The sequence below is a fragment of the Scyliorhinus canicula genome, chromosome 15 (assembly GCF_902713615.1).
Source record: "Scyliorhinus canicula chromosome 15, sScyCan1.1, whole genome shotgun sequence".
Classification (NCBI taxonomy): domain Eukaryota; kingdom Metazoa; phylum Chordata; class Chondrichthyes; order Carcharhiniformes; family Scyliorhinidae; genus Scyliorhinus; species Scyliorhinus canicula.
The window spans coordinates 63,912,078-63,925,664 of record NC_052160.1 but is presented as its reverse complement, the minus strand read 5'-3'; the positions used below and the strand labels follow the sequence as shown (position 1 = coordinate 63,925,664).

Here is a 13,587-nt window from a genome sequence, read left to right as displayed (position 1 = left end):
GGTACTACAAAACAAGAAAGTGCTGAGTTCAATCCTCCATGTCTTGCGGGGCAGCGGAAGGGAAGACAGCAACTGCACTTGCGCGGGTTGGCGCCGGTCAACCTGCGCATGCGCGGGTGACGTCATTTAGGCGCCGCCGGCCGCATCATTCAGGCCGCACCGCTTTGACGCAAGCATCAAGGCGTTGCGCGCGAGACTGACGCGCCACCACTCCTAGCCCCCCGGCCGGGGGGGGGGGGGGGGGGAGAATAGGGGGTGAGGAGCGGTCTCCGACGCCGGAGTGAAACACTCCGGGATTCACTCCGGCGTCGGCACTTTGTCTCCCTTTGGGAGAATTTCGCCCTTAGACTGCAAAACATTGCTCTTTGGTCCTCACATTTAACACTTTGGGTGCAACTTTGGGTACAAAATGACACCTGCAAGGCATTTGCACATATTTCTGAAGCAAGCCACATGGTTTTGGTGGGGCAGCATTATGAGGATTGTGTCAAAAGTATTTAGAATAAGTACATCATGACCCAGCTACCATGTAACACTGATTTGACGACTGGTGTCATTTACAACCTACAAATTCCAAGGAATGCTCTCTCTCACCCTCACACTGCTAAACATGTGTTCAGCAGCAAAATGGTTGCCTCACCAATGATATTTAAAAGGATTAGCAAACCTTTTCACATCAGTTACTGATTGATTTCTCCTGGCTGCTGAATTTGTAGACATGCTGAGAGTTTTCTTCTGCTGCTTCAGATTTCCTAAGTCTACAGGGTGTAGTATTGCACATGGAGAAGGCCTTGGTTCTCACCACTAGAGTTTTGCTCAAACCGCTTGTTCCCAGTCGTCGGTGCTGTTAGTCCTGACCCCTCTGACCTGAAACATGACAGGGAGAATGAGGTGGTGCAGAGCAGGACAAGCTATTCAAAGAGAGAAGAGGAGGGGAAGATCTCTCAGCATGTGGCCTTATCTGTCAGGGAACAATTCCCCTACCTCAACCTCGGGAGAAACTGTGACTTTATAGAATCATAGAATCCATACAGTGCAGAAGAAGGCCATTTGGCCCATCGAGTTTGCACCAACCCTTCACCACCCTACCTAGGCCCAATTCCCCCGCCCTATTTCTGCAACCCCACCCTGGGGCAATTTAGCATGGTCAATCCACCTAACCTGCACATCTTTGGACTGTGTTAGGAAACCGGAGCATCCAGACATGGGAGAAAGTTCAAACTCCACACAGACAGTCACCGGAGTTTGGAATCGAACCCTGGTGCTGTGAGTTCATAGTATTTACAGTGCAGAAGGAGGCCATTCGGCCCATCGAGTCTGCACCGGCTCTTGGAAAGAGCACCCTACCCAAGCCCATACCTCCACCCTATCCTCATAACCCAGTAACCCCACCTAACACTAAGGGCAATTTGGACCCTAAGGGCAATTTATCACGGCCAATCCACCTAACCTGCACATCTTTGGACTGTGGGAGGAAACCGGAGCACCCGGAGGAAACCCACGCACACACGGAGAGAACGTGCAGACTCCACACAGACAGTGACCCAAGCCGGGATTCGAACCTGGGACCCTGGAGCTGTGAAGCATTTGTGCTATCCACAATGCTACCGTGAGGCAGCAGTGCTAACCACTGTGTCGCCCCAACATCTTTGTCTTGTGAAGGAGGTGCACACAGAGGTCTGCCACCTGTTGCCGACTAGCCTGCAGCCTCAGAGCAGCTGCTGTGCAGGAACTGTGAACATGAATGTCTTCATGCCGGGATAATTCCAGACTGGAGCAGGGAAGGTCTCTGGCATGTTGCAGGTTGTTATCTACTGCTATATAAGGGAGGTGACTGTTGCTTTGCCAGGATAGGGACATCATTGTATCCACTCTCTCCAGAGAAAAGTAGGCAGAGCATGTGGGTGGCTTCACCAGGACAGCAGACGTCCCCCTGGTTCAGGCTGGCATTGGCACATGTGGTTTTGTGGACACCACATCTAAATTCTGAAATATACTGCAACCACAAATGGTTCTTGTCCCTCAATGCATAGCTGATGTGTGACCATACTCAGCACATCATGCAGCGGAATGCCAAGTGTCCTGACAGCGGTCATGATGCCTTTAGTCTGTGCCAGTCTACTGTGCCACCAGCATTTGGGCCACCATGAGATACCAGAGGGTGATGACTGAGAAATAACCATTGACCACAATGGATGTTTTGGTTTCTTAATCTACTTCCTGGCTTCCTGAATTCTGCTTGCAGGGCCTCATCCCTTTTTCTACCTCTACCCTTCGCCTTCAGAGTGCCCCGCAGCAATTCAGTGACATCCCTATCCCTACCAGGGAGGCAACATACCATCCTGGAGTCTCTTTTGCAGCCGTAGAAACACCTGTCTGCACCCCTCACAATTGAATCACAACCACTATAACTCTGCCGTTCTTCCTCCTCCCAATTTGTGCAGCAGACCCATCCATGGTGCCATGAAGTTAGCTGCCACTGCTTTCCCCTACACAGTCATCTTCTCCAAAATGATAAATCTGTCAGAAAGGGGGATGTCAAAAGGGGACTCCTGCACTACCTTCATTTAAGTACTCTGCCTGGTGACCATCCATGCCTTTTCTGCCTGTTAAATCTTCACCCGCATTATGACCACCTCACGGAACGTGCTATCCATGGCTTGCTTAGCATCGCGGATTCTCCACAATGAATCCACCCTCAGCTCCTGCTCTGAAATGTGGTTAGCCAGTACCTGCAGTTGGACACACTTCCTGCATAATGGGTCACCAGAGGCAACTGAAAGCTTCCATAATTTGCCACATAGCACAGGAGGAGCATATCATGGGTGCAAGGTCTCCTGCCGTGACTACTCTTAAGCCCCTGATTTACTCCCTTTTTAAACAAAAAATTATGCTTATTTAAGAATACTATCAACTTACCTCCCTTATGCTAACTTTACTTCCCTTATCCCACTTTGCTCACATATTACTTTATTATAATGACCCTGACTTTCACTTACTTGTGCTGTTTCTTAGTTAAACCCTTCTTCCAAGAAAACACTTTTTCAAATCATGCATACTTCTCTGCGAGACTGACTGCGTGGACATTGTTCCCAGAAGTAGGCCATTCAGCTCATCAAGCCTGTTCCATCATTTAACAAGATCATGTCTGATCTGATAGTAACCTCAAATATGCATCCCACATACCCCAATAATCTATCACCCTCTTGCTTACCAAGAATTTATCCACTTCTTCCTCTGTTTCCACCACCTTTTCAGGAAGAGAATTCCAAAGACCCACAATCCTCTGAGGGAAGAAACTCCACCTCATCTCCATTTTAAATGGGCGACCCCTTATTTTTAAACAGTGACCCCATGATCTGCAATTAGGATTCTAGTCTGCGCATGCATGGCAACAAGCTGAGATTTCAGAGCGTCAGTATGCACAGCTCCAGACGTGGTGTGATTACATTGGAAGCTGAGTTATCTGTCATCAGGTATTGCATAATATTTGGGTCTACAAGTGCTGTTATGAAGTTGGTCATCACTTTCACCCTGAAAAGAATGGGCATCAAACTCTGTGCGAAACCCTGTGGCTCCTTCATGCTGCTTGACAGTGACTGAAGGCTCTCTGGCAACCCTGCCAATACACAGATGATGCTTTTCTTGTACATGAATCCATTGACATCCTTGTCTGAATATGTGCAGCTGAACTTGTCGAAGTTATTGCAAGGCATACACGGGAGTACTCTTTGATCAATCTTTATTGACATGTGCACATGGAGAGCAAACCAGTGGGATACACTGTATTGCTCTGACTGAGTCCAGCGATGCGGAGACATTTATAGCTTTATTAACCAATAGAATTACAGTTGCAGTCCAATCCTTCATTTGCATGTCACACACACCAATAATATCACAGTTAAACTTTCATTTTTTTGGCCAATAAAAGGACAGTAATTCTAGCCAATAGTAGATTGGATTGGATTGGATTTGTTTATTGTCACGTGTACCGAGGTACAGTGAAAAGTATTTTTCTGCAAGCAGCTCAACAGATCATTCAGTACATTGGAAGAAAGGGAATTGAACAGAATTCAAGAAAGTACATGAGAATACATAATAGGGCTACACAATATATACAATGTAACTACATAAGCATTGGCATTGGATGAAGCAGACAGGGTGTAGTATTAATGAGGACAGTCCATAAAAGGGTCGTTTAGGAGTCTGGTGACAGTGGGGAAGAAGCTGTTTTTGAGTCTGTTCGTCCGTGTTCTCAGACTTCTGAATCTCCTGCCCGATGGAAGAAGTTGGAAAAGTGAGTAAGCCGGGTGGGAGGGCAAACTGACCAATAGCAGAGCAAGGTCTTTCAATCTTTCTTTTACGTAATCATCTCCCCTTTGCCCTTGGAGGTTACGGTAGTTGACAGAAAAGTACATTCCTGAGAAGACTACCTCCATTGTCCTGGCTCCACAGACGTATGTCATTCACTGAGAAACAGGATATTATGGTTTTCATACTAACTTATGTCCTTCGCTAAGGAACAGGATATCAGGATTCCACACTAACTCATGTCCCTTGCCAAGGAACCGGATATTATGGATTCCACAAACTAATATGCACCTGGTCTGGCACAACCCTCTGCCCTGGCTGCTGGATACTCATACCTTATACCTTACCATATGAGGATTCCAACTCTATGCTACCCTCTTAAGATATGCATAGTGCCAGTAGCGGAGCTAGTGCCTGTGGATGTTAGATCGAGTGATGGTTTTTCAACGTCATAGGTGTCATCTTCCTTTCCTCTTGCTTACACCTGGACCACTGCCGGAGTTACAGTTCTTGAACATTTGAAAGGCAGAGAGTGGGGATAAAAGGGTCTTTTTCAGGATGGCAGCGGGTGACACGTGGTGTTCCACAGGGGTCAGTGTTGCGACCACAACTATTCACGATATACATTAACGATCTGGAAGAAGGAACTGAGGGCATTGTTGCTACGTTTGCAGATGATGCAAAGATATGTAGAGAGACAGGCAGTGTTGAGGAAGCGGGGGGCTGCGGAAGGATTTGGACAGGCTAGGAGAGTGGGCAAAGAAGTGGCAGATGGAATACAACATGGAAAAGTGTGAGGTTATGCACTTTGGTAGGAAGAATAGACGCATAGACTATTTTCTAAATGAGGAAAGGCTTCGGAAATAATAATAATAATCTTTATTGTCACAAGTAGGCTTACATTAAAACTGCAATGAAGCTACTGTGAAAATTCCCGAGTCGCCTCACTCTGACTCCTGTTCGGGTGCATTGAGGGAGAATTCCGAATGTCCAATTCACCAAACAAGCACATCTTTCGGGACTTGTGGGAGGAAACTGGAGCACCCGGAGGAAACCCACGCAGATAGGGGGAGAACGTGCAGACTCCGAACAAACAGTGACCCAACTGGGAATTGGACCTGGATCCCTGGTGCTGTAAAACAACTATGCTACCGTGCCGCCTGGAATCTGGAGCTCAAAGGGACTCAGGAGTCCCAGTTCAGGATTCTCTTAAGGTTAACAATTAGGTTTCAGGCGGCAGTTAGGAAGGCAAATGAAATGTTAGCATTCATTTCAAGAGGGCAAGAAAACAAAGGCCGGGATTCTTCCCTACCTGATGGGGCGAGGGGTCCCGGCGTAGCGGAGTGGCGCCAACCACTCCGGCATCGGGCCTCCCCAAAGCTGCGGAACTCTCCGCACATTTAGGGGCTAGGCCCACGTCGGAGTGGTTTCCGCCACGCCGACTGGAGCCAAAACCAGCACCAACGGCCTTTGACGCCCGCCGCCCGGCGTCGGGGCTGGCCGAAAGGCCTTCGCCGGTCCGCGCATGGAATCTGGAGCTCAAAGGGACTCAGGAGTTCCAGTTCAGGATTCTCTTAAGGTTAACAATTAGGTTTCCACCTCCGCCAAGGTGGAGGCCGTAGCGGCAGCAGAAGAAAAAGAGTGCCCCCACGGCACAGGCCAGCCCGCCGATCAGTGGGCCCCGATCGCGGGCCAGGCCACCGTGGGGGCACCCCCCGGGGTCCGATCGTCCCGCGCCCCCCAGGGTCCGATCGCCCCGCGCCCCCCAGGGTCCGATCGCCCCGCGCCCCCCCCCCCGCCCCCCCGGGGGCCCGCTCGCACCGGCAATCCCGCCACACCAGAGGTGCTCCAATTCCCGCCGGCGGGAGAGGCCTGTCAGCGGCAGGACTTCGGCCCATCGCGGGCCGGGGAATCGCCGCAGGGGGCACGCAATCGGCGTAGTGTGATTCCCGCTCCCGCCGATTCCTGGGTGGTGGAGAATTCTGGCCACAGCGGGGGCGGGATTTACGCCGGCCCCAGGCGATTCCCCGACCCTGCAGGGGATCGGAGAATTCCGCCCCAGAGCAGGGATGTACTGTTGAGCCAAATATAAGTCTCTTATCAGACCCCATTTGGAATATTGTGAGCAGTTTTGGGCCTTATATGTAAGGACGGGTCTTCGAAAGGGTCCAGAGGAGGTTCACAAGAATGATCTCAGGAATGAAGGGCCTGTCATATGAGGAGCAGTTGAGGACTCTGGGTCTGTACTCGATGAAGCGTAGAAGTGCGAGGGGGGATATCATTGAAACTTACAGAATACTCAGAATCCTAGATAAAGTGGACATGGAGAAGATGTCTCCACTAGTAAAAGAGACTAGAAGGGCGCAGCCACAGATTCAAGGGGCAATCCTATGAAATAGAGATGAGGAGTAATTTCTTCAGCCAGAGGGTGGTGAATCTGTGGAAATCTTTGCCGCAGAAGGCTGTGGAAGTCAAGTCACTGAGTGTCTTTGAGACAGAGATAGATAGGTTCTTGATTAATAAGAGGATCAGGGGTTATGGGGAGAAGGCAGGAGAATGGGGATGAGAAACATATCAGCCATGATTGAATGGCGGAGCAGACACAATGGGCCAAATGGCCTAATTCTGCTCCTATGTCTTATGATCTCACGGAAAGCAGAAAGACACAAGAGGGAGAGGGGAAAGCTTACACCGTGTGAAGTTGGGAATCAAATCTGAGATGGAAATGGGATGTGAGAATGAGGATTAAGTAGGAACGTCACATCATTTTCAATCCATTCAGCCCCACCGTTGTCACCGTTCTCAGTAATGGCTGCCCTGTGATGGTGAGAACAATCTCCTCTATCAGGATGGGGACAGGCGCCGTAGGCCGAGCCCTGCAGCTAACCAGTGCCGTCTTCAGCTGTGCATCACCTTGTCCTGCAGGGAAGAGGGCAGTGTGCCAGTCGTGCAATCTGAGTGATATGACGTTCATGGTTGACCAGCTGGCAGTGTGTGCAAACTGTGAGCTGTGGGTGTGTGGCAGGCTTGCAGTAGCGCTAGGTCTGCGAGGATGAGGTGAAACTACAAATGTTGGGTTTGATTGATAGAGGTTGTTGGTAGATGAGTGGATGTGTAGCACATTGAGCAGTGTCTCAGTGGGCAAGATGTGGCATTCACTAATCCTGACCACTCATGAAAGCTCATTAAACTTCTTTGGGCATTGCGTCCAGCTTCACCACTGGCATCGGCCTCCTTGGCTATTAACTCCTATTACTTTCTGAGTTTGCCTGGACTGGCTCATAGGCCCCCCATGGATCCAGAACCCCTCTCCCTGTTTCAGCACCAAGGCTGTCAGAGATTGTGGAGCCCACTCTGCCAGGTTGTGCTATTTTTTGTGCTATACCCAGCTCACAGTTACTTGTATAATGAATTCCAGCATGTGTCTCTTCCCTTTAAGAGGAGTAAAGTTGGAGTTAAGTCACCCAGGCTAGCTTGAACTCACACTGGGCCCACAATATTTTGCACCCAACTCAGGCACTTGCTTGGCACTGACTTCACATGGCAATCATATAGATGGGAGGCAGCACAAAGTTTGCATTGCAATGATCAGTCCCATGTTAATTATACATCATGATCCCTTACCCTGTTTTTGAGCCTATCCAATTTTTTTCCCCTCAATCAAAGTGCTGCTAATTGTAATATTCCAACCAGAGATTGAATATCTAATATCTGCGACAAATGGGCCTGAATTTTGCGTTGCTTGGGTGAACATGTGCCCAACCCGGAAGTCGTTGGCGGCATGTCCCGACATCATCACGTCCACAGGTGATATTTCAGTCGGCAGATACACGGGTTTGAAGCGCACCTACCAACAATCAAGAAGCTGATTTAAATTAATAAAACTGTAATTGATTGGGATTTTACGTGGCCCGTCAGGCTTTACAGTTGGCGGGCCAAGTGGCAGAGCGGCCTTTATGTTTTAGCTGCAACTTCGATCCAGGTTGGGATGAAAGGTCAGGGCTGAAATAAATGAACAAGTGTGTCTGTGGACTGGGGTCTGTGTGTGATTGTGCTGCCTGGACACTTGTGGCAGAGTTTTTCCGCTGATATTTATTTTTTACGGGTCAGCAGCTCCCTGAGACAGCTCCAAAGCGGCTGTCCCCCTGAGAGAGCATACTGGAACAGCCAGCCCACACACCCTCCCTTTTCTCAGTGCCTGCCCTCTTCTCACCCTCCCCGGCAACGCTCAGCCTTTCACAGAGCGTGTTTCGTGCTGGATGGCCGTTGATTGGCCAAGCAGCATAATATTACGTTAATAACATGAGCTCTGGCAGGAGCTGGTTTCACATCTTCTCCTGCACGCACCAGCTTCCGGTGCCCCCCCGAATGTAAAACTCAGGCTGTGGGCAGCTAAGAGCAGAATGGGAAACATGACAGAGAGCTAATTGACTACAAATGTGGCTTTAAAAAGACCTCTGGAAAACAATTTTTTTTTGATTTACAGTCAAGACTATTTAATAGATAAAACTATGTACCATGAGTTAAATTCAGCAACATTTTTAAGGCCTACTGCATTAGATATTTTGTTCCTTATATGTCAGTATTGGATCAGTGATAGTACTTTTGCGTTGAAAGGTAATAGGCTCAAGTCCCACACCAGAACAGACTGACAGTTCAGTGCCACAGTGAAGGAATGCTGCACTGTTGGAGAGGCCATCTTTCTGTCAAATGCAGGTGGCGTCGCCTCTCTGAAGTGAAAGTAAAACACCCCACACATTAATTGAAGAGAAGAGTTTTTCTGGTCAATATTTATTCCTTAATTAACATAATTAGAAAAGATTATCTGGTTATTATCACATTGCTGTTTGTGCAAATTGGCTGCTGCATTTCCTCATGTTACAACAGCAAATAAACTTCTAAACTACTTTACAGAAAGTGAAAGAAGTTATATAAATGCACATTCTTTCTTTCTCCTCTGGTACCAGTGCTGGAAGCTGTGTGCATGTGGCACAAGCGGTGTGTGTCTGTCTGTATCTCTCTCCCATAACACACACATGGTTGTTGAAGAAGCTCAAGTGAATTAAGCTGAGGCCAGCTCAGTCCAGCTCCCACAGTATATTGTGAAAATCTGTCTCTAGCACTGTACTCGAGAAGACCATTTTACTCAGTGGACATATGAGGATGGGAAATGCAAGTCAGAATTCAAGGGGACCTATTTTCAGAGGGATAAAGAGCTTGGTACATGGGGCTTTAATCTGTCCTTTGCTTGTGAATGTATTAGCTGTCCATCAGGTTTGTTTCTTGTTCTGAACACAGATACTAAAAATGTTAGATACTGAGTGTTTTTCCCAACGGAGAGTCATGGCTTACAGCAGTAAAGGAACTTTATAAAAGCCAGGTTGTAGATGTGAGTGAGCTAGACTTTCCCAGTCTATAGCTAATGGCCCTGTTGTGAGTTTAGTATTAAGCAGTGTAGGCTTCAGAATTAGTTGAAGAGTCCCCAAGTGGGTGGCAGATCTTCCCAGCAGCAGGAGTATGGGGAGGTAAGAGCCTATTGGAAGGGACACAATGTTAAGGACGTAAATTAGTTTTGGTCTTACACCTTCTGTTCATTTGATGGAATCACAAGGTACTGATGTAAATACAAGGTGACATTTGGCACTGCTCTTTTGAATTACTTGATTTTAATTAGTTCCCTTCTTTGATTCACAGAAACCTAATGCCTCGGACACTGGAAGGTCAGATCACCATGGAGAAAACCCCGAGTTATTATGTCACCAAGGAAGCACCAAAGAGAATCTTTTCTATGTCAAAAGATACCAAACTGATTGTGGTGGTCAGAAACCCTGTGACCAGGGCTATTTCAGATTATACCCAAACCCTATCCAAGAACCCAGGCGTCCCAAGCTTTCAAATGCTGACGTTTAAAAACATGAGCACAGGCCTCATCGACACATCGTGGAGTGCCATTCGGATTGGGATTTATGCCAAACACCTGGAAAACTGGCTTCAGTATTTCCCCCTTTCCAAGATTCTCTTTGTGAGTGGGGAGAGGCTCGTTAGTGATCCCGCTGGAGAGATGGGCCGCGTGCAGGATTTTCTGGGACTTAAGAGAGTCATTACTGACAAACATTTCTATTTTAATGAGACCAAGGGCTTTCCTTGCCTGAAGAAGCCCGAAGGCAGCAGCAGGCCTCGCTGCCTTGGTAAATCAAAGGGAAGAACTCATCCCAAAATAGACATGGAAGTTGTTCTACGGCTCAAAGAGTTCTACAGGCCATTTAATCTGAAGTTCTACCAGATGACGGGCCATGACTTTGGCTGGGAGTAAAACACCATGTATCAAGCACAAAACAACCGCTGCATGTAAAGCCACCGAGTTCGTTGAATTTAACCTTTTCTGAATGCAGAATTTCCTGGAAACTTGTAAAATCCCATCTTGTTTTCCGCAATGTTGTGAGCGGGGTCTGAACCATTACTGGTCAAAACTCTTCTGCCGGACATTGTAAACAAAAATGACAAATACAAGCAAAGGAATTATTCTCGTAAAATTGAAAAACCTGAAGTGCTACCTTCATACTTGGGATAGAATTGAAAACAAACTGCGAGACCATGTCACCCCAGAGATTGTCCGACACTAGGAATAATCATTAGTGGTTGTGAAATTAAAAGTGAATAATAATGCTAGGCTTTTAAAAAAAATAATTATGCAGTGTTCTGGGCCCTTTGTTATCAGTCACTGTGTTTATTCTGAAGCATCTTAAATTAAATACTGGCCCAAGCAAACAAACACTGTTGCACACCTTGAGATCTGATCCTGAATAGTAAAATTGATTTATCGCAATCAACAGCTAAATTACAAAACGTGCATCTGGTCTGGATTTACCATTTGTCTGGTGTTTTAGAAACATTGTCCCTATCCATTTTCCAATTTAAGATTAATCTATCTATTTAGTAGTGATACTTTTTTCCCCTATTTTAATCCGTTTAATATTAAACATGTTTTGCACCAATGGTATTTTCCATTATGAAATCCCGGCGACAGAGATAATGTTTAATGTGACATCAAGCAATAAAAACATGCACAAAGTGTGCAGAACATGCCCCTGACTAAATCAAATCCACTGTTCCGGGTTGGAACCATTGACTAGGCACCATTATGCATTGCCCACTGCGATAACCTCAATTGCAGTTTCCTGAGATGGATATCAGTGATGTTTAAAATCCATGTTGATTATAATTGTGCAACCTGAGATTGAGGGAATAAAAATTACATCTGATTCAAAGTGACCCAATTTTAACTACTAAATCTGTTGTATCTCATTCTTAAATGCTTCTGTTCATAGAAAGATGACGGTACTTTTTCCAATTACTTTTGTTGCATTTAAATGGTGTCGCACATCTGACTTTGCCCCATTGAAATCTCATTGGAACAGAGTGGCAAGCACTTAGCTATCGTTCACCGATGTTTGTTTATTTGTCCAGCCGAAAGTGTGTCATTAAATACTCTGGAAAAATTGAATCGCGTTTCACCTGTCCATCCAAGATTAATTTGGTTTCCTTGTCCTATAACCTACCTCTGTCCTGAACAAGTACATGACTCAGTGTCAAATGCAAAGTCCAATGTCTGATCAGACAGTAGAATAATAAAGCAGCCCAATCTTACCCTGTTTGCTGCTGAGTAAAGTCGCTTTACATTAAGCGATCAGATTAGTTAAGTGAATCCTCCAGGATACAAAGAAGATGAGGAAAATTATGTAAAGAATTAATTCCCCGTAATATTTTTTGACAAATACAAATTTGTGTTGTTTTTCGTTTAAGGAGCGGAGAAGTTGCCACAACTTTATCCCCTCCTTCCCATAATAGTGGGGAAAATATCCATTGCTCTGGATAGTTTCCACAGACAAAGACCAATTTACTCCAGTGCCTGACTCCATCCCAATTACAGAAAACCCCCCAAGAAAAGCAAATTCAGTGAACCGCAAGCTCTCCTTTCTTAAACTTGACTTACTGCTTAGGAAGCATTCGCCGTACTTGCTCAAAGAACAGAAAGCATTGCTGGTCAATTTGTATCCTGTGAGGTGCCAAGTTTGTACATCTACAAGTTTTCTCTCTTATATAAGAAGGTGGGTTCTGTCATCACATTTGGATCACATATGAATATAATGTACCTCCTTGCTGTTAAGTTTTTCATTTTAAAAAACAAATACAAGCATTTAAAAATGGTTAGCTTTTCAAGTACCCTCCGTGCCATTAGCAGCTTAAGCAATCCACAGAATGAGGGCTCACAAACGATAACTTAGAAACTCATTTAACAATGGAAATCTTGTCCCATGTTTCATTATGTCACAAGCCAATGGACAAAAGAAAGTAATCCTGAAAATGTTGGCTTTTTCCTTGTGGATTTTATACTTTAAACTGTTAACTGACACAGTTTACTGTTATGTTCATAATGTATGGTTAAGAGTAACTAATATAATTTTGTTCAACTAAAGTCCATGTATGTTTTGCACCAAGCTTACTACTTACATTTTTGTGGATTTGCATTATTTTAGTAGAGTTTACTTAACACTGAACATATATATATATATATATAGTAATTATTTCTGATGGACAGATAATTAAGGCTCTCAAGTCATTGCTCTTTGTGATGTATAAGAAGTTATTTTAAGTAATATTTTCCCATTGTTATATATGGACTGAAGAAACTATTCTTGTCTTTATAAACAAACATATTTTCTATCATTTGGTCTCTAACGTGATAATTCCCTAAGACATAATCATTTCATTTTCTACACGATCAGAAAGTGCTTTGTTCTTTTCATAAGGGAGGTGGCTATTTAACACTCTGATAGAACGAGGACTCTTGCTCTTTCAACTATTTTGGAGTGACTCTATTGCAGCTTCTCAAAGAATGAGAGCAGTTCGCAATTAATGTACATATTGCTCTTTGGATTTGTTTTTATATACACTGTGGTATTGCTGCATTTAAGTTAAACTGCACATTCAAGTCTTTATTTTACTCTGAGTATAGATCACTGTTCCAGCAGAAGGCTATCATTTGAAAACTGAGTGTTGGAAAATGCCTTATTTGCCAAATGCAAATGCATTCAGACAGCATCTTCCATTGGGTAACATTGCAGATCCCAGCAGGTTTCTCCTCTTAAGAGGTTGGCAATTGAGACCAATTTTCCTTTTAACTTAGATGATCAAACCCTGCTAAACTTTGGATCAAATCAAAATAGAAAGGAAACCTTCAAAAGAATGACTCTAAATCGGACCTAATTGTTGGCA

At 45.5% G+C, this 13,587-nt stretch overlaps 1 protein-coding gene across 1 annotated transcript in view; it reads left to right on the top strand.

Annotated features, from left to right (window-relative positions):
* Positions 1–11,815, top strand: part of LOC119978824 (heparan sulfate glucosamine 3-O-sulfotransferase 3B1-like) — a 228,753-nt gene extending 216,938 nt beyond the window's left edge. The window contains exon 2 of the mRNA XM_038820711.1: positions 10,006–11,815. Coding sequence (XP_038676639.1) covers positions 10,006–10,624 — 619 coding nt within the window. The 3' untranslated portion in view covers positions 10,625–11,815. The remainder of the gene's footprint in view (positions 1–10,005) is intronic.
* The last annotated feature ends 1,772 nt before the right edge of the window (positions 11,816–13,587 follow it).